Source organism: Rhinatrema bivittatum, chromosome 4, assembly GCF_901001135.1.
Source record: "Rhinatrema bivittatum chromosome 4, aRhiBiv1.1, whole genome shotgun sequence".
Lineage (NCBI taxonomy): Eukaryota > Metazoa > Chordata > Amphibia > Gymnophiona > Rhinatrematidae > Rhinatrema > Rhinatrema bivittatum.
The window spans coordinates 169,510,064-169,535,569 of NC_042618.1; the positions used below are offsets into that span (position 1 = coordinate 169,510,064).

Consider the following 25,506-nt stretch of genomic DNA (forward strand, 5'->3'; position numbering starts at 1 on the left):
AGAGTCCTCATATTTCCATTGGCGCTTTCCCTATTTTTTAGTAGATGATGCCCCATTCCAGGAGTATCTCCGAGAGAAGTGGGCAGATTACTCCAAACTGAACGCCCAACATAGTGGGGACCCAGTATTATTCTGGGCTATGGCAAAGGCTGTGCTTTGAGGGGATATTATCTCCTTTTGGCACATCGGAAGAAAACCCTTGATAAATGTTTACTCTCTCTCAGCACCCAGCTCCGAGCTAAGCGTGCCCTTATATGTTCCAACTCCAGGGCAAACAGGGAATCCTATCTCTCACTACAAATAGTGATTAACTCCCTCCTGCACCAACGGGCCAAGAAGAGTATTTTATACTTTCAGCTTAAACTTTACCGATTTGGCAATAAGTCAGGGAAAACTGATGGCTAACTTGATTAAATCCTCCCGAGGGTCCCATTACATACCAGCTTTCTGCTCCCCAGGCAGCCAGATTGTTAACAATACCCCTTCCATTCTGAAATGTTTCCACAAATACTACTCTGACCTTTATACCTCTGAAGGCTAGAATCAAGAAGCCTTCACCTTCCCCATCTCACCCCAGAACAGGGTAAGCTATTAAACGATCCAATCACAGAGGATGAGATACAGCTGGCCATTCGTCAAACACATCGACTTAAGGCCCCTGGCCCGTATGGGTATAGCGCAGAGTTTTATAAATGTCTCATAGAACCTCTCACGAAGCTCTTTCTGCAAGAATTCAATGCTCTGATTCAAAAGGGTACTTACCCTACACATGGGAATGTGGCTCATATAACCCTCATTCCCAAACCGGGGAAGGATCCTCTCCTTCCCACGTCCTATCGCCCAATTTCCCTATTAAATTTGGTCCACAGACTCTTGGCTAAGATACTTGTGGAACGTTTGGCTGCTATCCTGCCATCCCTGATTAGACCAGGGCAGGTAGACTTTGTTAGGAAACAATATGCCCTTTCAAACATTCGGCTGATGGCTACTGCCATGACGCTCTGTAATCGTATGGAAACCCCTTACTTAGTTGTCAGTTTTCATGCGGAAAAAGCTTTTGATAGAGTGGAATGGGGATACATGTTTCATCTAATACACTCTATGGAAATTGGAAATTTTTTTTTTTTACAGTGCATCCAGTTGCTATACCACGACCCGACAGCCTCTATTTTGGTTAATGGTTCTCATTCGGACCCTTTTCCTGTCACCAGAGGAACTCGCCAGGGATGCCCACTTTCCCCTCTCCTTTTCCTTCTTACCCTAGAACCCATGCTGCTGGCCATTCAGGAGTCGGCTGTAATACGAGGAATACAACTGCACTGATGGACACAAACTGAGATATTCAAATATGCAACATTTGCTGATGATATTCTGGTCTTTCTGACGGACCCTCAGCGTTCACTTCATGCATTGCTTTCCTTGTTTAACTCCTTCGGTACTTTCTCAGGGCTGCGGCTCAGTTGGGACAAATCGGAAGTCCTGGCCTTCCTGGAGGCACTCAAGGAGAGATGGGGTGGAGCTTTTCCACTGCACTGGGCTGCGGACTCTATCAGATACTTAGGGATCCGTTTGTGTACTGACTTATCTGCAATTTATGGTCTCAATATACCCGATCTGCTAAAACTCACCCAGGACAAAGTCCGTGCTTGGCAGGATTTACCATTGTCCCTTGGGGGCCGTTTCAATCTTTTTAAAATGGTAATCCTGCCTAAGTGGCTCTATGTCTTACAAAATTTCCTGCTTCCACTTAAACAACTTGACATTTTGCATTTTAACAGAGTGCTCCACCTCTTTCTGTGGCGGGGTAAGAAGGCTCGTATTCCCTTACTCTGGCTGAAACTGAGGTGGGGGGTGGGAGGTTTGGGAGTCCCAGATCTTGCTCGTTATAATGTGGCAGCCAATCTTCTCCTTGTGCGAGACTGGATATTGGGGGAATCCAACTTTGTAAATATTTTGGCTGAGAAAAAGCTGGTGATCCCACTGGATTTGAGATTTATTTTACAAGCTCCATTGGCGGCCCTATCTCCTTCGTTATCCCACAACACACTGATTACACCCCTTCGGAGGGCTTGGATATTCCTAACCAAGCAGTTGGGGTTGCCTAGAGTCTGTTCTTATTTACTGCCCATGTTTTCGCAGTTGGGTGCAGCAGGGAATTACGCAGTTGGGACATTTGCTGGACGAGAACAGTAAATTACTCCCTTTTACCACATTGATAAACCTGTATGGACTAACTGATGTCCACCTTTTTGCGTACTTGCAAATTCATCATTATATACACTCCCTTTCGGAACCCGTCAGGCAACTATCGTTTTTTTATACTTTGGATGCCTTTTTTCTGTTTGAAAAACAGCAAACACTTTCTTTGTCAGCCTACTATAAAGGGTTACTTAAGCGTCTCATAACAGATACATACCACACAACGGTAGAGAGATGGAATCATAGGGAGTTTTCGGTGACTGTAGATACTTTCTCTGTTTGTATGAAGCATATTGCAGCCACTTCTGTCAACATGTACTATAGGGAAATGCAATACAAATTTCTTCGGAGAGCTTATATTCCCCCCATGTCACGTATCATTCCAAACTTACAGCGACAGCCTTATGTCCGTGTTGTCACGTGACGACTGGTACATTATCCCATTCTTTTTGAGCATGCCCCACTATCAAAAATTTCTAGGACAAGATTATGGGCTATCTGGGGGACCTTTTGGATATCCAAATCCCACTCTCTCAGCAACTAGTATTATTTGATTGCATTCCCCCGTTGCTTATCCCAGGTTTGGGGCCTCGTTTATTTCTTAAGAAGGCGTATGCGGTGGGGAAAAAAGTAATCGTATTGTTTTGGAGGGAGGTGGATGCTCCTTTTTGGGTTAGGCGTAATCACTTATTTATTATTTTATTTATTTATTAGTGGTTTTTATATACCGATCATCGTTTGGAACATCTAATTGATTTACAGTATAACAGTAAATTCAGCAACAGGCTTTATTTATTTATTTATTTTTGGTTTTTATATACCGGAAGTTCCTGTATAATATACATATCACTCCGGTTCACAGATAACAGAGATAACTATCGCCGGGATGGCGGTTTACATGGAACATATCGAACAGTTAATCTATTATAAAGTAGAATACAAACTAAGATCTACTAAGAACACATAAATAAAGCAAATAAACATTACAAAATTGCTGTGGGTTGGGAGGGTTGTTATTCTTCCTGCTCTTAGCTCTCTGGGAAAGCTTGTAGGAAGAGCCAAGTCTTGAGTTTCACTTTGAACGTGGAATGGCACGGCTCAAGGCGGAGGTCTGGTGGTAGTGAGTTCCAGAGCGAAGGGCCCGCTGTGGATAGTGCGCGTTTCCTCAGGGAGGATTTTGCTGGTTGGGTGATCATTCTGTTCTGATATGCCCTTCTTGGTTGGCTTTTTAGAAGTGTGTAGTTGGAGCTGGAAGGTTAAGTTGAGTGGAGAGATGCTATGTAGGGCCTTATGAATCATCATGCTGGTTTTGAACTGTATCCTGTATTTAATGGGGAGCCAGTGGAGATGCTGGAGGATCGGGGTGATATGGTCCCTTTTTTTGGCGTTGGTGAGAATTCTTGCTGTGGCATTCAAGACCATCTGGAGGGGTTTGGTGGTGCAGGCGGGAAGGCCCAGCAGGAGTGAATTGCAGTAGTCCAATTTCGGGAGAATGATGGCCTGGAGTACTGTGCGGAAATCCCTGTAGCGGAGAAGTGGCTTTAGTTTCTTTAAAACTTGTAATTTAAAGAAGCATTCTTTTGTGGTGTTATTTACGAATTTGTTGAGGTTGAGTCTGTTGTCTAGGAGTACACCCAGATCTCTGACTTGAGGTGAGGTGGTGTATCCTGAGGTGTCTAGAGGATTGCAGGCGGTGGTTGGGGCAGATTGTTCCGGAGCTATTATAAGAATTTCCGTTTTGTTTGTGTTTAGGACTAAGTTGAGACTGGCTAGTAGATCGTTGATGGTTGAGAGGCATTTATTCCAGTAATCCATGGTTTAACATATAACTGCGTGAATAGCGAGATTATCAAACAAGAAATTATATACAGCTATATACAAATGGCATATAGAAAAACGGTACGTTATAATCTAATACATATATCTTGTCTCCGGGTCATTCGCATTGAGTTTAAATATTGATGACGGTAAATACAGAATGGGAAGGGAGAGAGAATGATGCAACTGGATAACATGGCTTCACAAGACACAACACCGTCACAATTTTTTATTGACTTGGGACTCTTATCTTCAAGCATTACCACATCATTCCAGGAGTTTGGATCTTAATGACTAAATTACACTTGTTGGATGCACATTTGAAGATGTGGAGTACCACTGTAGCACTTACGTGAACTTACTGTCACTTACTGTCACTTACGTGAACTTACTGTCACTTACGTGAACTTACTGTCACTTACTGTCACCTGACCCCCATCCTCTCCTTTTTCCTTCACTGCTCCACCTCCCCCCTCCCTGTTATTTGTAATTTCCTCTTCCTCCTTTACAATGTTGATTGTGAACCGGCATGATATGTCCTATGAATGTTGGTATATTTTAAAAGCATTTAAATAAATAAATAAATAAATAAATAAACTTCAAGAACCTTAAAGGGGGAAGGGGGAAGTCTTTGGGGGGGGGGGAGAGGTGTAGAGGGGAAACGGGGGTGGGGGAATTCAACGCATTATTGTGTGATCATGCATTCCTTGTTGTCACTTGGGGCTGCATAAGAAACCCTGCACCTCAGGTTCAGTTTTTCTGTTTGTGTGCTTTCATAATAAAACGTTTTGCACTAAAATCATCCTTTGTAACTCTGGAGAAATGCCTTTGCCTGGAACTTTGGAGAGATTACTAGGATTTCAACGTGTCATAGCCATGACATACTACTAGGGTTAGGGGCGGGAGAAGGGGTGGGGAATAAGGGTGTATCTGTATCTAATGGCTGGTATTCTTTGATCTATTTGAGTGTTATATGAAAATTAAAATAAAGGAATAAAAAAAAATTTGGTTGTACCTGAAGATTGGAAGATGGTCAAAATAACCCCCATATTTAAAAAGAGTTTCAGGAGTGATCCTGGAAACCTTACACCGGTGAGCCTGACTTCAGTGCTGAGAAAAATCATGGAAACTGTTATAAAGAATAAAATCACAAAACATTTAGACAGACATGATTTAATGGGACATAGCCAGCATGGATTTACCCAAGGGAAGTCTTGCTTCACAAATCTCCTACTTTTTTTGAAGGGGTTAATAAATATGGACAAAGGTGAACTGGTAGATGTGGTGTATTTGGATTTTCAGAAGGCGTTCGACAAAGTCCCGCATGAGAGGCTTCTAAGAAAACTAAAAAGTCATGGGATAGGAGGCGATGTCTTTTTGTGGATTGCAAGCTGGTTAAAAGACAGGAAACAGAGTAGGATTAAATTGTCAGGTTTTTACAGTGGAAAAAGGTAAACAGTGGAGTGCTTGAGGGATCTATAGTTGGACCGGTGCTTTTTAATATATTTATAAATGATCTGAAAAGGGGTACGACAAGTGAGGTTATCAAATTTACGGATGACTCTAAATTATGCAGAGTAGTTAAATCTCAAGCAGTTTGTGATAAATTGCAGGAGGACCTTGTGAGACTGGAAGACTGGGCTTCCAAATGGCAGATGAAATTTAATGTGGACAAGTACAAAGTGATGCATATAGGGAAAAATAACCCTTGCTGTAGTTCCACAATGTTAGGTTCTATCTTAGGAGTTACCACCCAGGAAAGAGACTTCGACATCATAGTGGATAATACATTGAAATTGTCAGCTCAGTGTGCTGTGGCAGTCAAAAAGCAAACAGGGCGTTAGGAATTAAGAAGGGAATGGCAAATAAAACAATGGATGTCATAATGCCTCTGTATTGCTCCAAGGTGAGACTGCTTCTTGAATACTGTGAGCAATTCTGGTCACCGCATCTCAAAAAAGATATAGTTGCAGCGGAGAACGTTCAGAGAAGAGTGGCCAAAATAAGGGGCATGGAACGGTTGCCCTATGAGGAAAGGCTAAAGAAGTTATGGATGTTCAGTTTGGAGAAGAGATGAATTTGAGGGGTGGGGGGATATGATAGAGGTCTACAAAATCATGAAAGGACTTGAACAGGTTAATGTAAATTGGTTATTTACTCTCTGATAATAGAAGGACTAGGGGGCACTCCATGAAATTAGCAAGTAGCTCATTTAAAACAAATGGAAGAAAATTCTTTTTCACTCAGCACATAGTTAAGCTCTGGATTTCATTGCCAGAGGATGTGGTTACAGCAGTTAGTATATCTGGGTTTAAAAAAGGTTTGGATAAGTTCCTAGAGGAAAAATCAATAAACTGCTATTAATTAATAAGCAGTAGTAGTTTGAGATTTATTTAATGTTTGGGTACTTGCCTGGTACTTGTGACTTGGATTGGCTACTGTTGAAAACAGGATACTGGGCTTGATGGACCCTTGGTCTGACCCAGTATGGAATATGTTATGTTCTTATGTTGAGGCTAGTGGATGCTCCCTACCCTGGGATCAGTCTGAAAACATTAAAATCGGCTACATCAGACTATTCTACTCAATGAAGATTCCAGTATCAACCATATAGGAAGCAGTACAACTATGCTCGTAAACATTTCACTCACACAACAATAACCATGTATTACCCCACTGGTAATTTACTCTCAAAACACCACAAACCAATAGGATACCACTATCATAAGGAGGATTGTATAGAGACTTTCATATATTTGAGTGATATTCTATATGCTCAGCTGTGTTCCACGGTTTTTTAATGTAACACACCAGTGCGTTACTTTTCACTCTCACAGCTTAATCATTGATCTCAATGTACCACGTTCAAAATAATAAAAGGTTTTTTTTTGATGCATTTAAAAATATAAAGTAACATGAGCTTGCACTATTTATCTTAAATATTCATCCCAGAAAATATAAAAAATCCTTTCACTGTTTTGAAAATGCAATTCACTGTATTGTATCTTCTTCAGGGTCAGTAATGAATTAGATGTTCTCTCATTTTTTAATTATTAATTGAGGACCATATGCATTCGGATAAACATTCAACAGCTCTATAAACAAAATGGGCTTCTCTGGGACATATTTTAAGATAAGTATTGCAAGCTTGTGTTATGTTATATTTTTAAAGCATGAAAAAAAACTTAAAAAAAAAACATTATTTTGAACATGGCACATTGAGACTGCGAGAGTAAAATGTAGTGCATTGGTGTTCCTGTAAACATTTCACGTCATATCCATAACACAGACAATGTCTCCAATACTTTCCACAACAAACCAACGAGGTGATCAAGGGAAAGGCTCAGGCCAAGCCTGCCCAAGAACCACCCCAGAAGCAAACACAGAATTTTTTATTATGAATAACTGCTAGTTTATTTTCACCAGCAATAGTCCCTAAACACCACAGGCCATTGGGTTCTCAACATTATTTTCAGGGGCTATGGTTTAAACTTTGAAAATCTTCCTCCAACTTTTTCCTATATATCATATCAGATTCCCTTGAAGCAGATGCTAGTCCTACAACCAGAAATAAAATCCCTATTACTATTGAGCATAATACAACCAGTACCAATTCCAAAGGGGAAAAAGTTTGTATTCAAAATACTTCCTAATATCCAAGAAATCGGGGGCCCTTTTTTTGTTTAATCAAATTAGCTTTATTAAGCAGATGTTTCAGGAAAAAAAACCCCGAATTCAATAGGCAAAGCCATCAGTCATTAAACGCACCAAATCTCCCTCTCTCCCCCCCCCCCCCCCCAAGTGCATTGATCCTCATTTAGCCATCAGGTGGTCTTTGACCCATTCTAGGTTTGAGAAACTCAACAAATATCTTAAACTCAAAAAATTCAAGATGAACTCACTATCAACCATCCTTCCTTTCCTAGAAGTCAACAAGGGCCTTGACAGCCTTGGATCTCAAGGATGCATACATTCATATTCCCATCAATCCGGTATCTGTGTTGAGAGCCCTGCAAATTGTTCAAAATTCAGTAGCAAGAATACTCACTGGAACCCATGGAAATGAGTATATTGCCCCTATCTGGCAGTTGTTCCATGGCTTCAATCCAGTGGAAGATAATGTTTAAGATCTTGACATTTATACATAAGGCTCTTTTGTATGAGATCTCTTCTTAAATCTACAGACCTACAAGAAATGTATGATCTGTTGGTAGAAGGATTCTTGATGAGTCTTCTGTAAAAATTATCAGACTTGCTGAATGTCAAGATAAAATATTTGTTGCAGCGAGTACAGCTATGTTAAATCACCTCCCTGAACAGCTCAGGTAAGAAACATATTAAAACTTTTTTAAAACAGTCAAATAACTTTTTGTTCAGCCAAGCATTTAACTTGGAACTTTATTTCTGTTATTAGACAGTGCAAGATGTGTTAAATGGTAGCAGATGTTTTTTGCGGCAGAGTATAGTCTCATTATGTGGTGTTTTGCTTTATTGTATATCTGTATGCTTTATCTGTGAGCAGCCCACTATGAACGGTGCGACAGATAAGTGTTTTGAATAAATAAATCCAGATCACAGGAAGTATGTACGGTTTATAACACAAGACAATCTCTATCAATTCGAAATCCTCCCCTTTGAGCTTTCAGCAGCTCCAAGTTTTCATGAAATATCTCTACCGGTAGCAGCAGCCTGCATAAGGAAAAGCAATGTTTTATTTATTTACATCTTTTTTATACAGACATTCATGTAGACATATCATATTGGTTCACATAGATCAGGGGTATTATAATAGAAAGAAGGTTAAATTACATAGAACAGGGGTCATGAGAACTAGGATAACGGAAAACAAAGGAAGGCATAGAAGGTAGTCTGGTTACAGTTGATATAGCATATAACAAACTTTACATATACAAACCCTTGTTATATGTAAACCGGCATGATGTGATTCTTAATCACGAATGCCGATATAGAAAAAACTCTAAATAAATAAATAAGCATAAACTTAAACTTATACCATATAACATAACTGGCTGTTAGCTATAAGGGGGCTAAAATTAGGGGTAGGTGGGAAAGGAGAAGGAAGGGGGAGGAGGGTGGGAGGGAGGAAGCTTAAGTAAGCAATTAACGCGTGAAAGAAGGCGAAAAGTAGGTAACTAAGGTAGCATATCGTAGTGATTTCAATGGTGGCTTGATTGTTAGTAGTATTTCTAATGTACATATTACTAAAGAGCATACATGTTGATGAGGTAACATTTAAGGAAGAGCAAACTTGTGGGATAAACATATTTGAGAAGCATATTTATGGGATAACATATTTCTGGGGCAGATAATTTAACAAAAGGAAGAGTATTTTAACATGAAGTAGCATCTTTATGGGTAGCATTCCGAAGTGGAAAAGGTGGGGGGAGGGTAGGGAAGAGTGGAGTCTGTAACTAAGGATAGGCTTGTTTGAACAGCGAAGTCTTAAGGTTTTTTTTAAATGTCATGGGGCAGTGTTCCTGGCGTAATTCAGGGGGCATGGAGTTCCATAGGGCTGGCCCTGCTAGGGAGAAGGCTCGTTCTTTAGTGGAGGAATGTTGGGTGAGTTTGGGAGGGGGAATGTGGAGACAACCTTTGTAGGTGGTTCTGATAGGTCTTTTAAATGTGTGGAAGCGCAAGGAGTCTTTTAGCCAAAGTGATTGCTGGTTGTGTAGGGTCTTGTGAATGATAGACTCTTATGTAGAATTCTGAAACGGATAGGGAGCCAGTGGAGATCTTTGAGAATAGGGGTAATGTGGTCTTTTTGGCGAGTATTGGTAAGGATTCTAGCAGCTGCATTTTGGAGCATTTGTAGAGGTTTAGTGGTGGATGCGGGGAGGCCTAGAAGAAGGATTTTGCAGTAGTCAGTTTTTGAGAATAGGGTGGCTTGGAGGACTGTGTGAAAATCATAGAAGTGAAGGAGGGGTCTAAGTTTTTTTTAGGACTTGGAGTTTAAAGAAACAGTCTTTTGTTGTGGTGTTGATGAATTTTTTTAGGTTTAGCTGGCTGTCGAGGACAACACCAAGATTTCTTGCCTGTAAGATAGTGGCGGTGGAGGGCTCGATGTGGGAGAGGTTGTTGTGGTCGGGTGAGATAAAGAGGAGTTCGGTTTTGCCCGTGTTAAGAGCAAGGTTGAGGCTGGTAAGGAGGAGGTTGATAGTGGAGGCAGTTGTCACAGAACTTAAGCGATTTGGGGAGAGATTCTGTTATGGGGATAAGGATTTGAACATCATCAGCGAATACAAAATGAGTCAGGTTTAAGTCTGCGAGGAGCTGGCAAAGGGGTAAGAGATAGATATTGAAAATAGTGGGGGAGAGAGAAGAGCCTTGGGGCACCCCTTGAGTTAAACTGATGGGGGAGGATTCCTTGTTGTTTATTCTGACCTTATAGTATCTGTTGTTCAGGAAGGATTCGAACCAATGGAGAGCTGTTCCTGAGATGCCTATGTCAGTGAGATGGTTTAGGAGGATGGAATGCTTAACGGTATCAAATGCGGATGAGATATCTAGAAGTGCGAGTATGTATGATTGGCCTTTATCTAATCCCTTGAGGAGAGTATCTGTGAGTGAAATTAGAAGAGTTTCCGTGTTTAGGAATTTATGGAAACCATATTGGGAGGGGTAAAGAATATTGTGTTTGTCGAGGTACTCGGTGAGTTGGGTGTTGACTAATCTTTTCAAGAGTTTCACAATAAATGGTAAGTTTGAAATAGGTCGGAAGTTATCCAAACTTAGACAACTGGCTAATATCAAGCAGATCCTTGCAAGAAACCAGAATTTCAACAGTCTTCACCATTCAAACCCTTCTCTCTCTAAGGTTTGTACCGAATTATGAGAAATCACTTCTAACTCTATCTCATCATAGGTTCAATGTTGAACCACAGAAAAAGAAAAAGCTTTCCTCTCTTGCCAGAGACTGAACAAGATAATACAACTGATAAGATCTCTACTCAACCAAACTGTGGTCTCAACAACTCCTAGGCCACATGACAGCAACAGTCCTTGAAACACCTTTCACAAGGCTATACATAATAGCTCGCTGGCACTTAAGCATCATTAGAATCAGCACTTATAACCTCTTTCCCTGTACGTACCCAGATCAGTCCAGACTGTGGGTTGAGCCTCCTTTCCAGCAGGTGGAGACAGACTAAAACTGAAAGGATATCCTATATGAGGACAGAGCCTACCCTATAACCCTTCAGTATTTGTCTGTATTTGTCTGTCTCCAGCAGGTGCAGCAGGTCTCCCTTCGGTATCCTGTTCTAGGCTAGTCAGCCTTCTTTTCTTCATTTCTTCCGGGATCAAGCAATAACTTATTCCTTAGGGATATTGTGGTTTTCTTCCTGTCAAAATAAAAGTAAAAGTTAGGAGGTTTGTAGATTTTAAATTTTTCTTCAGGAGATGGCTCCGTCTCCTGGCTCTTGCCGGACTCAGGGGGGCTTTGCCCCTTGTGCAGTGCATAGCCTGTGTCCGTTATCGCTTCCAGGTGTGGGGACAGAGTCTGGTAGTCCAGTTCTAGTCTCCCCCTCCTCTGGCTGCCGAGGGGTCGTAGTTTTCCGCTGCTGTGCTCAGTCTGTAAAAAAAAAAATTATTACATAGTGCCAAAGGAATCAGGTTAAGTTTAAAAGTATTTCCAGTACTTTTATTACTTATCTACAGCAGCAGACCCATATTCTTTATTTTTGGTTCTCTCAGGGCTTGAACCGGCAGCCAGACAGGCAGGAGTCAGCAGGTTTCCCCCCAGCTTCACTCCGGGCCTGCAGGCTGTCAATCAAACTTTTTTTTTCAGCTGTTTTTTTCTTCAGAGCGGCTCTCTGTTTGCTGCGGCAGGCAGCCTGTCTCTTCTGTGTCAGCCCCCTTCACGTGTTTTTTGCTAGGGGGCCTCTGCTCTGCCTCCCTGCCGGGTGGGGAAGGTCCCTCCTCTGCAGGGCAGGCAAATTTAGTCCAGGGATCAAGTCCCCAGAGCTTGGCCAGGCTGTTCCTGGGTCGAGAAAGTCCGGGAACAGTGGCCATTTTGAATTTTTCATCGGCTCCGTTTCCGGAGCTCCCTGGGGCTGGGGGGCCGATTTTTTTTAACAGCCACCCCCCGATTTGAGCCCCGCGACCCCCCAGGATGGGTTCTTTGACACCCCCTCACCTCCCCCTCCCCCTCCCGGGACATTTAGGGCTCGTTTTTTAACAGAATTTGTCCTCCTCCTGCATGATCCTTATTTAAAATTCCTCACTCCGCGCTGTTGACGGTTAGACTGGCTGCGGGGCACCCGGGGTCCCTTGGGGCGCGGGTGGTCCCGGGGGTGCCCCCCCTGACCTCCCGGGGGATCTGGTATCCCCGGATCCTGCCGCCAATCCAGTTGCGGAGGATTCCCTTCCACCCCTGGAGGGGGACGATTCCAGGGTCTTATGGGACACCCTTTTACAGTCTCTTTGCCCGAGGATATGGACTAGGTCTTGGCGGGAATCAGGGATCCGGCAAGCGCCTTCCCCTTTCATCCCACGCACAAGTTGTTGCGCCTGTGGGAATGGGAGGCTCCCGAGGCAGGACTCAGGGACGGCCGTGCCATGGATGAGCTTACCTCCTCCCGAAGGTATGCTTAGATTTAAAAAAAAAACAAAAAAAAAAAAAACAATAATCCCTCCGTGGACTACTCTGTGGTCATGACACAAGAGGGTTCCACAGCTTTTACAGATGCCCAGGACCGCATGCTCGAGGCTCATGTGAAGCGCATTTTTGATGTCCTGGCGATGGGGGTGCGTGCAACTATTTGCAGCAGTCTCATGCTGCGGGCAGGTCTCAGGTGGGTTCAACAGTTGCTCTGCACCCGTGACCTCCCGTACGCAGAGGCTGAACATACGACCTTCTCCACTTCCAGGCAAAGGCAATGGCCTCGGCGATGTCCACCAAACGGCTCCTCTGGCCGCACCATTGGTCGGCCGCTCCGTCCTCCAACGCCCGGTTGGGCACGTTGCCGTTCGAAGGTAAGCTGCTCTTTGGCAAGGACCTTGAGAAACTTATAGATTCCTTAGGGGAAAGTAAGGTCCATAAGCTTCCAGAGGACCGTCCGAAACCAATCCCGTTCCTTACACCCTCTCGTCCATGTTTTCGGGGCTAGAGACGGTATACCCCACTCCTCAGGGGGTTTTTCCTTCTTGATCGCAGTCTTGGTCGCAGCCTTCCCGTGGGCACTGTCCCTTTCGCGAGGGCCAGCCCACGAGCTCCACCCCTAAGCCTGCCACACAATGAAGTTCACTTGACTCGTTCCTCGGTCCCATTCCTAGGCGGTCACTTTTCCCTGTTCTTCGTGGAATGGGTCAAAATCATGTCAGACCAGTGGGTCCTAGACATTTTCAGAGACGAGTACGCCTTGGACTTTGCTCGATATCTTCGGGATCTTTTTGTATTTTCCCCGTGCGGGCGGTCCAAACGGGAAGTGGTGGAGCAAACTCTCGCCAGGCTCCTGTGCCTGGGCGCGGTAGTCCCAGTTCCAGAGAGCGATCTTGCCACAGGCCAGTATTCTATTTACTTTGTCGTTCCCCAGAAGGACGGTCCTTCGCCGATCTTCGACCTCAAGGGAATCAACCAAGCTCTCAAGATCCCGCACTCCGCATGGAAACTCCGCGAGCAGTCCTCATGGCGGTTCACCCCAGAGAGTTCCTCGCCTCACTCATTCTGTCAGAGGCATATTTCCATATTCCGATTCTTCGCAACTACCGAAGTTCCTTCCCTTTCACATCCTCAACCGGGTCTTCCAGTTCCGGGCGCCTCCCTTCGGTCCCGTGATGACATCTCGCACCTTCACCAAGGTCATGGTGGTGGTGGCGGCAGCAGCTCTCCATCGGGAAGGAATCCTTGTACACCCCTCCCTGGACGTCTGGATTGTCAGGGCCAAGGTGGAGGCTCCTTGCCGGCAGGCGGTGGATTGCGTGTTCGCTCTTCTCATGTCTCTCGGGTGGATAGTGAATTTCTACAAGAGCAACCTTCAGCTCTCCCAGGAGATAGAGTTCCTGGAAGCCCACTTTGACTCTCTGGTGGGCAAGGTCTTCTTGCTTCACGCGCAGGCTCTCAAATTGATCGACCAGATTCAGATTCTCATCTCTGACGGCTTGGGACCACCTGCAGGTCTGGGCTCCATGGCATCCACCATCGATCTAGTCCCATGGGCTTTTACTCATATGCGACCGTTACAGACGACTTTGCTGTCCCGTTGGCAGCCAGTGGCGGAACATTTTCACATAGTCCTCCCGTTTTTGGGCTCTGTCGTTGCCGACTTGCAGTGGTGGCTTTCCCTTCCTCATCTGCTACAGGGAATGCCTCTCCAAGTCCCACAGCGGACGATAGTAACCACGGACGTCAGTCTCTCGGGCTGGGGTGCGGTCTGCCTCTCCCAGTCCACCCAGGAGATCAGGCCAGCAGCTCAATCTCGCTGGCACATCATTCGGTTGGAGACTCGGGCGTGTTCCTAGCTCTTCTGGAGTTTCTTTCCCTCATCCACGGCAAGGCGGTGCAGGTCTTGTCCGACATCTCCACCACCGTGGCTTACATCAGTTGCCAAGGAGGTGCCCACAGTCCGCTGGTGGCCCTGGAAACCAGCTGTCTCTTCGCCTGGGCAGAGCGACATCTACAGTGCCTGGCAGCCTCCCACATCGCGGGCAAGGAGAATGTTCAGGCCGATTTTCTCAGTCATCTGTAGCTCGATCCCAGGGAGTGGGAACTCTCTGATGCAACCATGGATCTCATCGTCGACAGGTGGGCCCCCCCACCTGGCCCTCATGGAGACCCTTCGCAATGCCAAGGCGAATCGGTTCTTTAGCCGCTGGAGGGAACACGGCTCGGAGTGCGTGGATGATCTGGCTCTCCCTTGGCCAGTGGACGTCCTGCAGTATGTGTTCCTTCCATGGCTCCTGGTCGGGAAAGTTCTCAGAAGAATAGAACTCCACAGGGGTCCCGTGGTTCTGGTAGCACCTGAGTGGCCGCGCAGGCTGTGGTTCGCTGATTTTCTTAACCTAGCGACGGACGGACCTCTGCGGCTAGGCCATCTTCCTCGGCTCCTTCATCAGGGACCTGTATTTTTCGACCAGGCCAATCGCTTTTGTCTAACGGCCTGGCTTTTGAACAATGTCGCCCAAGGCGCAAGGGCTATAAGGAGGAGGTCATCTCCACCTTGCTGAGGGCCCAGAAACAGTCAACTTCCCTGGCGTACATGTGTTTATGGAATGAGTTTGAATCTGTTTGTGCAGAGTCAGGTATCTCAGCGCACTCCGCCCCAATCTCGTTCGTCTTCTCTTTCTCCAAAAGGTCTCTCCAAGGGTCTTTCCTTTCGTTCTCTACGCGTACAGGTCTTCCCTCTCTGCTCTCTCCTGGGTCGGGTCATCACTTAGCGGGCCTCCCGGATGTGATTCGGTGCTTGAAGGGCATCAAGCTTCTACGTCCACCTTCTGGGCCTGCTTGCCCGTCGTAGAGTTTTCGTCTGGTACTTCGGGCGCTCTGTGCAGCTCTGTTCGATCCTCTCCATCACGCTACCTTCAATGATCTTACACTTAAGACTGTCTTTCTAGTCGCTATCTCTTCTGATCTTGGAGATCCAAGGGATCCGGGGTATCCCTCATGATGGGCCCTTCCTTCTTACCGAAGGTTGTTTCTAACTTCCATGCCAACCAGTCGGTAGAACTCCCTGCATTTTCCCCTGCGACTGGGGCAATATGCGTAAACCTGATGCCAAACGGGTTCTACTTCGCTATCTCCAGGTTTCCAATGGCTTTCGGGTCTCGGACCATCTTTTGTCCTCTGGAGTGGGCCCAGTTGGGGTAAGCCGGCTTCTAAGACCACTATTGTGCGGTGGTTGAAGGAAGCGATCTCTTCTGCCTATCTTTGTCATGATCGGGCGGTTCCCGAGGGCCTAAAAGCTCATTCACTGCGTTCTCAAGCTACTTCTGGGGCGGAGAGTCAATTGGTCTCTCCGCAGGAGATTTACAGGGCCGCCACTTGGATGTCCTTGCATACTTTTGCTCGTCACTACTGCCTGGATGTGCAAGCTCCGGTTCCTGGTTCAAGTGCTTCGAGCGGGACTGTCTCGGTCCCACCCGGTTTAGGGAAGCTTTGGTACATCCCACAGTCTGGACTGATCCGGGTACATACAAAGAAAGGAAAATTAGTTCTTACCTGTTAATTTTCGTTCCTGTAGTACCACGGATCAGTCCAGATGCCCTTCCCTGTTTGTCTTTCTTCTGTCCTCTCGAAGCTTGTTTCTCTTGCAGATTCGTAGATTTCCATACATCATTTTTGTGCAAGAATACTGAGCAAATACACCGGAAGCCTTGGTTCCTCAAGCACCAAGTATATGCAAGAGCGGTTAGTCATACCATATTTCTTTCATTGTTCTACATTTGCTCCATTGAGCTTTATGGTTACTTGTTTGATCCTATTCTGGTTTTGTTATTTTCTGCTTTGACATTCTGCTTTGACATCTGTCCTCATATAGGATATCCTTTCAGTTTTAGTCTTTCTCCACCTGCTGGAAAGGAGGCTCAACCCACAGTCTGGACTGATCCGTGGTACTACAGGAACGAAAATTAACAGGTAAGAACTAATTTTCCTATCATACAAGATTCCTCTAAAGATGATGGTTTCAACTGCAAAATGTACTAAGAGAACATCAGTTTCATTCTCCACAGATTCAAAAAATAACAGATGCATCCAATCAAGTTTGGGGTGCACGTCTGGACAATACATGTACCCAAGGGCCATGGACAAAACAGGAATAGAAATTGCATATAACCTTTTGAACTAAAGTCCATTTACAAAACTCTTATAGATTTCAAACTTTCATAAAAGGAATCCAGTTACAGATAGACAATTTTGTAGCTAAGTGTTACATAACAAGAGGAACAGTATCTCGCAAACTGCTAGGAAACACAAAATATGGACATGGGCAATAGGCAGAAACCGGAGCGGCCTCGGAGGGAACTTTCTTTCGCCCTCCCCTCACCTTCCCCTCCCTTCCCCTACCTAACCCACCCCCCCGGCCCTATCTAAACCCCCCCCCCCTACCTTTATCCACTGATTTACGCCTCCCGGAGGGAGACGTAAATCCACGCGCGCCAGCGGACTGCTAGCGCGCCGAGACTCGACCCGGGGACGGTTCCGGAGCGCGCGGCCACGCCCCCGGTCCCGCCCCCGAAATGGGGTGCCCCGCCCCAAAATGCAGCGTCATCGGGTCCCGCCCCCCCCCCCCCGACACGCCCCCTTCCAAAAACCCCGGGACCTACGCGCGTCCCGGGGCTCTGTGCGCGCCGGCGGCCTATGGAAAATAGGCGCGCCGGCTTGCAAGGCCCTGCTCGCGTAAATCCGGGCGGATTTACGCGAGCAGGGCTTTTAAAATCCACCCGTCAGAGATTTTAAAAGGTGTGCGTGCGCATGTTATAAAATCCATGGGCCCACGCGCATGTGGGCCTAATTTTGTAAAAATACGGGTGGCGACAAAATCAGGCCTTCCCCTATTCCCACCCAGTCCCTTCCCCCCCCTACCTAAGCCCCCTTCCTCTTTCCCTCTCCTCCTCACCCCCTAAATACTACCTTTTTGGGTTTTTCCCTTTGTTTTTCAATTTACTTCAGCACCTGCCAGCATACGCTTCCCTGGGAAAGCGGCTAATGGCCATTGTCCCAGCCGGCCTCCACCCCGCCCACCCAGAACATGCCCCCCGCCCCCGGCCCACTCCCTTTTGGGGGCCTGGCAGTTATGCGCGTATGGTCACTTAGGCGCGTGACTGGGCCCTTTTGAAAATGCAGGGCCCAGTCACGCGCCTAAGTGACTGGGCCCTGCATTTTTTGCAGTGTCCTTCATTTAGATGAAATGGAGGACACTGCAAATAGATTGCTTTGCAGCTCCATTCAACCACAAACTTCCCGGTTACTGATCCAAAAGGCCGGATCCAAATGCCATAGCATCAGATGACGTTTCAATTTCTTGGTCTCAAGGTCTTTTATGCAGTTCCACTGATTCCATTAAGTACCAAAACAATTCTAAAGATACTTCAGGAAAAGGCAAAAATGATACTAACAGCTCTTTTCTGGCCACATCAAGCTTAGATTCTGTAGCTTCAAAGACTGTCAATAGCTCATCCAGTTCCCCTTGGAACCTTCCATTATCTTCTAACCCAATAGATTGTTCCTTCATCCCAATCTTTGCCCTCTAGCATTGACAGCATGGATGTTGCATGCTGTATCTTAGATGAAATGTCTTTCCCTTTGGATATTAAGGAAGATTTGCTAGCAGCAAAGAAACTATCTACTATACACGCCTACAGTTTCAAATGGAAAAGATTGTCTGTCTGGTGTAAATCACAAGATCAGAATCCCTTCTACATTGTTAAAATACCTTCTTCATCTTTCAAACTCAGTATTAAAGTCCAATTCTGTAAGCATGCACCAGAGTGCTATAGCTGTGTATCATCAACCAGTTTCCAGAATTCCCATTATAACAAGATTTACAAAGGGACTTTTCCACCTACATCCTCTAATAAAGGAATCTCCAACTCTGTGGGACCTAAATGTACTTTATCAAAATTAATAAAGTCTCCTTGTGAGCCATTAGCAAATAATCACCTGAAATTTCTAACTGGGAAAGTTCTTTCTCATAGCAATTACTTGGGCTCATAGAATAAGTGAACTTCAGGCACTAGTGGTAAAACCTCCATACACCCCAATATACAAATATAGAAAGTATTGAGAACTCATCACAGTTCCTGTGAAAAATGGCTCCTTATTTCCACCTACATCAAGAACAATTTTATTCCCCAAACCACACGCCTCTGAGTCAGAACAAGCACTTCACACTCTTAAAAGAGCTTTCCTTTTCTACTTAAAAAGAACTAAACATTTTAGAAAAGCTTCTCATTTATGTGTGTGTGTGTGTGTGTGTGTAGCTATAGATATAGATGTGGAAATAAGAAACCTATTGTCTCAAGCATGAAAAAGTTTATTTAAATGGCGTTTTAGAAGCTTTCTGAAGGATTGACAGTCTTGTATCTGATGCAGCTCCACACTGTTGGAACTATACATGAGAACGCCCAGTTTCTAGTTTCTCGCCATGTAATAGACCTAAAACTGGGCACTTTCAACAATTGAGATTCGCCTGAAAGTAATGTGAGGGCCAGAATATTCCATGAAATTGTACCTTTCAGGAACACTGGCTGTCTTTCATACAGAACTTGAAACATGAAAAAGGGGAATTTAAATGTAATACGCTGTATAACAGGCAGTCGTGTAAAGATTTGAATACTCGAGAGAGATGATCTTTCAGAGAACAACCCATCATCAAAAAAGTGACAGCATTCAACAACATTTGTAATGCCTTAAGATGGCATTTGGGTAAGCCAATATAGAAAGCGTTATAATAATCTAGTGTAGATAGTACAACTGACTGAATCACTCCTATCTTAAATAAGCCTCAAACACAATTTCCACAACTTAAAAAAAAATCCTTTCTTAGCCACTACATTCAATTAAGGGAGCATAATAAATTCTCAATCAAACAAAATTCCCAAATTCCTAATGGAAAGAGCCATAGGGATAGGGACAATAAATTCAATAACTCTCTTTTAATCCAATCAAGCAGGGACATCCAGTGACTAAACCGTCTCTATTTGGCTATCAGATGCATTTTGTGATAAAGGTACAGGTTAAAGAACTGTCTAGAAAGATCAAAACACATCAAATTTGAGCAATTGCACTAGTTTTCCAGCATTCAGCTTTAGTACAGGCCTTCTATAAAGCAACTATCTGGTCATCTATTCTTATTTTCATTACACTAATGCCTAACCCTTGAACCACACTACTGTACAAACAGTGCCTTTAGCCAAGCAGCACTTAAAAATCTGTTCCAGCAGTGTCTTCAGTTCTCTTGCTTATCTCTTTACCAAATTTAAAAAAGAAATTAGGTTATTGCAATCCCTCAGCTCAGGAGTGACCACTTGTGTGGCTGATTTTCATCCTGCTTGTCCGTTGTGAAAGCAAAGATGCTTACCTGTAACAGGTGTTATCTGTAGCCATCAGGACAAAACAGCCACACAGTTCCCCACAACCAGCAGCACCTCAAAATTGAAGCTCAGGTAGAGAAAATACTGAGGAGACTTGTGCAGGGCCAGTGCACGGAAACTGCTGTGCATGCTCAGAAGGATTTTCTGAGCACGCACAGGAGCTTGGAGAGAGAGCAGTTCCATGCCAGCACCGTCGGATGATGTCACCCCTGTTTGCGTGACTGTCTTGTTCTGCTGTCTACAGAGAGCACCTGTTACAGGTGAGCAACTTTGCTTTCTTTCTCTCCTCCTCCCCCACCTCTGAGGAGCAGCCTGGTGGTTAGAGCAGAGGGCTGAGAACCAGGGAAGCCAGGGTTCAAATCCCACTGCTGCTGCCTTGTGACCTTGGGCAAGTCACATCATCCTCCCTTGCCTTGGATACAAACAGGTTGTAAGCCCTCTGGGGATAGGGAACACTGAGATGGGTAATACACTTTGAAGTGCCGGAAAAAGAGGAATATAAATCATGTAAATAACCAGACCTCTTACATCTCCCTCAGTTCTTGATACTCTCCCTCTTTCTCTAGTGGTCTTCTGTATTTCCTTCCCCTTGCCATCCCTAACCTGGGTCCTCTCTCTTCCTGCCTCCCCTTCTCTTTTACTCGGCTCCCCATCCCAAATCTGGTTTTCCTCCCTTAACCTTCAGAAAACCCCACCCATCTCTGAGAAACTTTCACCCCTTCCCCCACTATTCCCAAGATAGCTGTCCCCTCATCAGTGGATCTCTGGTACAGTCTGGCCTTCCCTTCCCTGATTTTGTTTTGTTTTGTTTTGTTTTACTCTGAGGCTTCCTGACTGCCCCTCCCCCATATTCAGGGATGCTCCCTCTCTCTCCTTTACCCTGGCCTTCACCCCTTCCCCTGACCTCTCTATTCCCCCCCCCCCCCTCTGATCCTCAGTATCTCCTCCTTTCACCCCTCCCCCATCCTAGGTTTTCCCTCTTCCCTCCCCTGTCCTCTCTTGCTTGTCTCTCCATCCCAAGTTGTCTTCCCTACCACTGCAAATCTCTCACTATGCTCCTTCTCTCCTCTCCCACCCCCAAAAAAGCACTTCCTGTGCTCTCCTTCCCCTGCCCACAAGACTCATACTGTCTTCCCTCATTTCCTGTCCTACTGTGCTCCTTCCCCCCACCCCCTAAAGGCTCTCAATATACTGCTCCTCCCACTTCCCTTCCTCCTCCCATCCCTAGTGCAGCTGGCCTATTCTCTCAATCCCTCCTTCCCAGCTGGCAGGAGGAACAGTCTCTGCTTCCTGTCCGCATGGGGCCAGACTTGCTGTACCAGCAGATCCTACTTGTTCTGCCAGCTGAGAGGTGGAGAACAAAAGCGGCACCAGGGCTTCTAGGGAAGAGAGAAAGCTCGGCAGTGATGATGACAGGACAGCAGGGAAGGGGGGGAGGAGATTAACAATGAGGGGTGGTGGTGTTAGAACCAGAGGATGGAGGGAAATCGTCCGACACTGGTAGTGACCTTGGGCCCCAGGAAGAGGGAGAACTGCCGCAGGGGCAGCCAAGGATATCTCTAGCTCAGCCCCTCTGGAATTTCTGCCCCATGCAACTGCATTGTTTGGATATGGGTCATGGGGAGACACTGAGGAGCAATGGCAGGGAATATGTTTTCATTGAGTAGGTGGTGGATATGTGAAGTGCCCTCCCTGAGCAGGAGGTAGAGACTGAAACAGCAGACTTTTTGAGAGGGCATGGGACAAGCATGGAGGATCCTTAGTTGTAAAATGGTGGAAAGATAATAGCATGAATTAACATCACATATTTAAAATGCCATACAAGAATGAGTGATTTAAAAATGAGTATTAGAGCTGCCAGATTCAATGAATATAGACTGGGCAATATGAGATGTTAGAAGTCCTAGTGGGAAACTCAAGCAACCTTGAGGTCAGTCCGGCGGGCTGCGATGATACATTGAGCTAGCAGTTGTCTCCGTCTGGCAACTGCAAGTACAGTAAAGCCGGAAATGCAGCTGCTCGCTTAGCAGTGTCCGATTTCCCAGCATGCTTTTCTTCTCACGTCAACTGCATTGGAGTGAGAGGTTGGTGGTGGCATGGTATCATTTGGAAAAGTCCTAGGAACCTAGAAGGCTGGATATTCTGGCAAAAGCCACATGCGTTTGTAGTTAATTAGATTACTACAAAGTTTTGTGGTGGATCTGGGAGGAAAGGGATGAACTAAATAGGGGATCTTATATTGTCATCTACCCAAGAAAGTGGAGTATAAAGGAGTAAAATGACAAAAATGGTCTTGGATAAGGAGAGAGATCCTCTAGGTGGTTACATTCTGTAGCTAGGATATATCCTTGCATTGTGGCGAGAATAACTGGGCAGACTGGCTGGACTGGTTTTTCTTCTGTCATCTACATTGTTGAAATAATTTTGCTTCCCCTCCCCCCCCGAGAGTTTGGAGGCCTTTGCTGCTGTGCAGCTGCAGTTTTAGAACAGTCTGCTGGTACAAATGGAGGCCATGATTTGTTTTGGGTTTTCTTGGTTTATGTAGGCTTGGTGGTGCTTGCAGAATATGGTACTATTGTATCTAATACAGTAGAGTTACATAACAACTCTTTTTCCTGTATAGAAAAGATTTCTCTCACACAGTTGCATTCAGGTTTACTGAGCAGAGCTCTTGCACTAATGTGCCCTTTCTTTCATTGTTGTGTGACCTTCTGTTTTAATGCAGTGAAGTCGGTAAAGCATCAAGCGCTGAAAGCGGCTGAATAGCCTCCAGCACTCCTGGGTCAGGGCCGAGCTTTGTGTTGCTGTAGGGTGGCTCCAGTCTCTTATGCTTTGCATATAGTGATGGTCTGTTATCCTATTAGTTCAGGTCAGCCAGGATCTGCCCCACTCCCACCCCCCACCCCTAGATCTGATTTGCTGCTTGCTTGCCGTTTTGGTCTTTGGGATAAACAATTACAGGATAATCTCACTGCCTTTTGACTTTGTTTTCCCATTGCAGGAGCTGGGATGGTGGTGGACTGGGAGCAGGAGACCGGGCTCCTCATGACCTCGGGGGACGTGCGCATAATCCGGATATGGGACACAGACCGAGAGATGAAAGTGCAGGTATGAGCTTCAGCCTCTGTCCTAGTGAAAGAGGCACCTCTGCCATTCTTGCAGGAGATGGGTATATGAGGGCAATATTTGAAACCAGAAATGTTGAAATGAAAGGTTCCAGCTGTTAGTGGCATTTATTTTCTAAACCGTGACATCTGTGGCAGACTTTCTGATTGATCAGCTCACATCTCGGCAGTAGTTGATCAGCGTGTGCATTGACAATAGGTTTGAAAGGTAGTGGCGCTCAAACCAGTACTCAAGGCCTCCCTAGCCAGCTGGGTTTTCATAAGAACTTGCCATACTGGGTCAGACCAAGGGTCCATCAAGCCCAGCATCCTGTTTCCAACAGTGGCCAATCCAGGTGAGGAAGGAGTGTCCCTGAAAACCCTCCTCAACCACTGCTGGACCTGGCATCTAGCCTGATCCACCTTCAAAGCTAGAGAAACATGTAGCTCTGTGAGTGGTTTCCCGGAGAGCAGGAATAAGAGTTTGGGCCCAGCTGGAAACAGAGAGGCCTCGGGTCTCCAGGAGGAAGGTAGCTCCTGCAAAAAAAATGTGAATGTAAATAAATGCTGAATGTGGCTGAAGGTAAGTCATTTCTATTGGACAATTTGCTTGTGGAAAATAGTTTTAAATATGAAGAGTAAGAGTCCTTTGTGTGTCTGTCCTCTGGCAAATTACAGACCGCTTGTGCTGTCGCATACCAGGTCATAGGTACCTGGCAGGATCCCAGATGGATAGCCCTAGAGAATATTCACACAATATGATGGAAGCAGTGCATGCGAGGATCCAGATTATATGGCCCATTTATGGGAATTGTTGGGGCCAGGGAAAGCTATAAAGATTACAGACTGGACACCAGAGAAGTGTGTGCTGACACCAGCAGAATAGCCCGGAGCTCAACTGTTGAGAACACCTCACCATCGGGCCGATACAGTACAGTGCGCTCTGGGCATTAGCCCGGGTTTGGATGCGCATTTTTGACGCGCTAGCTTTACCCCTTATACGTGCAGCCAACACCCCCCCCCCCCCAAAACGAATAGCGCCCGCAACATCCAAATGCATGTTGTTGGCCCTATTAGTTATTCCCGCGCGATACAGAAAGTAAAATGTGCAGCAAAGGCTGGCGTTCATTTCGGCCAACACCAGGGAAGTGTACAGAAAAGCAGAATAAACTGCTTTTCTGTACACCCTCCAACTTAATATCATAGCGATATTAAGTCGAAGGCCCCAAAATTAAAAAATAATTTAAAATTAAAAAAAAAAAAAATTTAAATCTGCCTGCGGCCCAAGGGTCTGAAGACGGGATGCTTAATTTAGCCGGTGTCCATTTTCCGAACCCGTGGCTGTCAGCGGGCTCGAGAACTGATGCCGGAAAAATTGAGCGCCGGCTGTCAAATCTGCTGACAGCCGTCGCTCCTGTCAAAAAGGAGGCGCTAGGGACGCACTAGTGTCCCTAGCACCTCTTTTTACCGCAGGCCCTAATTTGCATATTCTTCCCCCCTGAATCGCGTGCACAGGAGAGTGGGCGCTCGCTCTCCCGCGACTTTTACTGAATCTGTCTGCATGAAAGAGAGACCTGGCGTGCTCAAGCTGGGAAAGAACATCACAAGGAAAAGATAAATGATTGGGGGAAGGGAGATTTATTAAAGACCCAAGCTTCTGGATACATTCCAGCTTATAAAGCAGAATTAAAAAAATTAGCTAGCCAGCCATGCTGGGTACTGCTTCCCTCACAATGAAAGCAGCAGCTGATGTTTACTCCAGAGGCATTTTGTGATCAAAATTTAAATTACTGGGAGGAAAGAAAAATGGATTAAACTGCAAGAAGCAAGTTTCTTGCCTAAGAGGGCCAGAATCCATCTCAGAAGATTTTCAAAATTAACTAACTGTGGATTAACATTAATTAGAACATTCTGACCTTGTATTGCAACACGAGGAAGTTGATGCTAATTATAATTGTGTTAGTAGTATTTTATCTTTGCAATTTGAGGAACAGCAGAAAGTCAGTAGGGTGAAAAAATTTCAAATTAGTAATGCGCCATGTACGCCCACCAATAATGGAGTGTGTGATGCAGGAAGTAGGGTGCCTCTGCGGGATTGTCACCAGGTTTTTCCTTCTGGGGGGGGGGGGTGCCTGACAGTCTCATTGGACAGCAAATCCCAGTTGAGCAAGCTTTGTGAGGAGCTGAGCACTGGATGTGTGTTAGCAGTTCAAGCAATGCTGCTTCCAGCTCACTGCAAAACAGGCAGAGAACCACTACTGTCTTCAAAGCGCATTCTAATTGAATGGAACTGGAGCCAAGCAAATGCCTTGGGTCCTTTTTGTGTCTGCTTTTC

General features: G+C 45.4%; 1 protein-coding gene across 2 annotated transcripts in view; it reads left to right on the top strand.

Annotated features, from left to right (window-relative positions):
• The window catches only part of RPTOR (regulatory associated protein of MTOR complex 1), a 699,963-nt gene that overhangs the window by 663,042 nt on the left and 11,415 nt on the right, over positions 1 to 25,506 (top strand). For both annotated transcript variants that reach the window (XM_029599200.1, XM_029599201.1), the window contains one exon: positions 23,069 to 23,175. In XM_029599200.1, the coding sequence (XP_029455060.1) occupies positions 23,069 to 23,175 (107 nt within the window). The remainder of the gene's footprint in view (positions 1 to 23,068; positions 23,176 to 25,506) is intronic.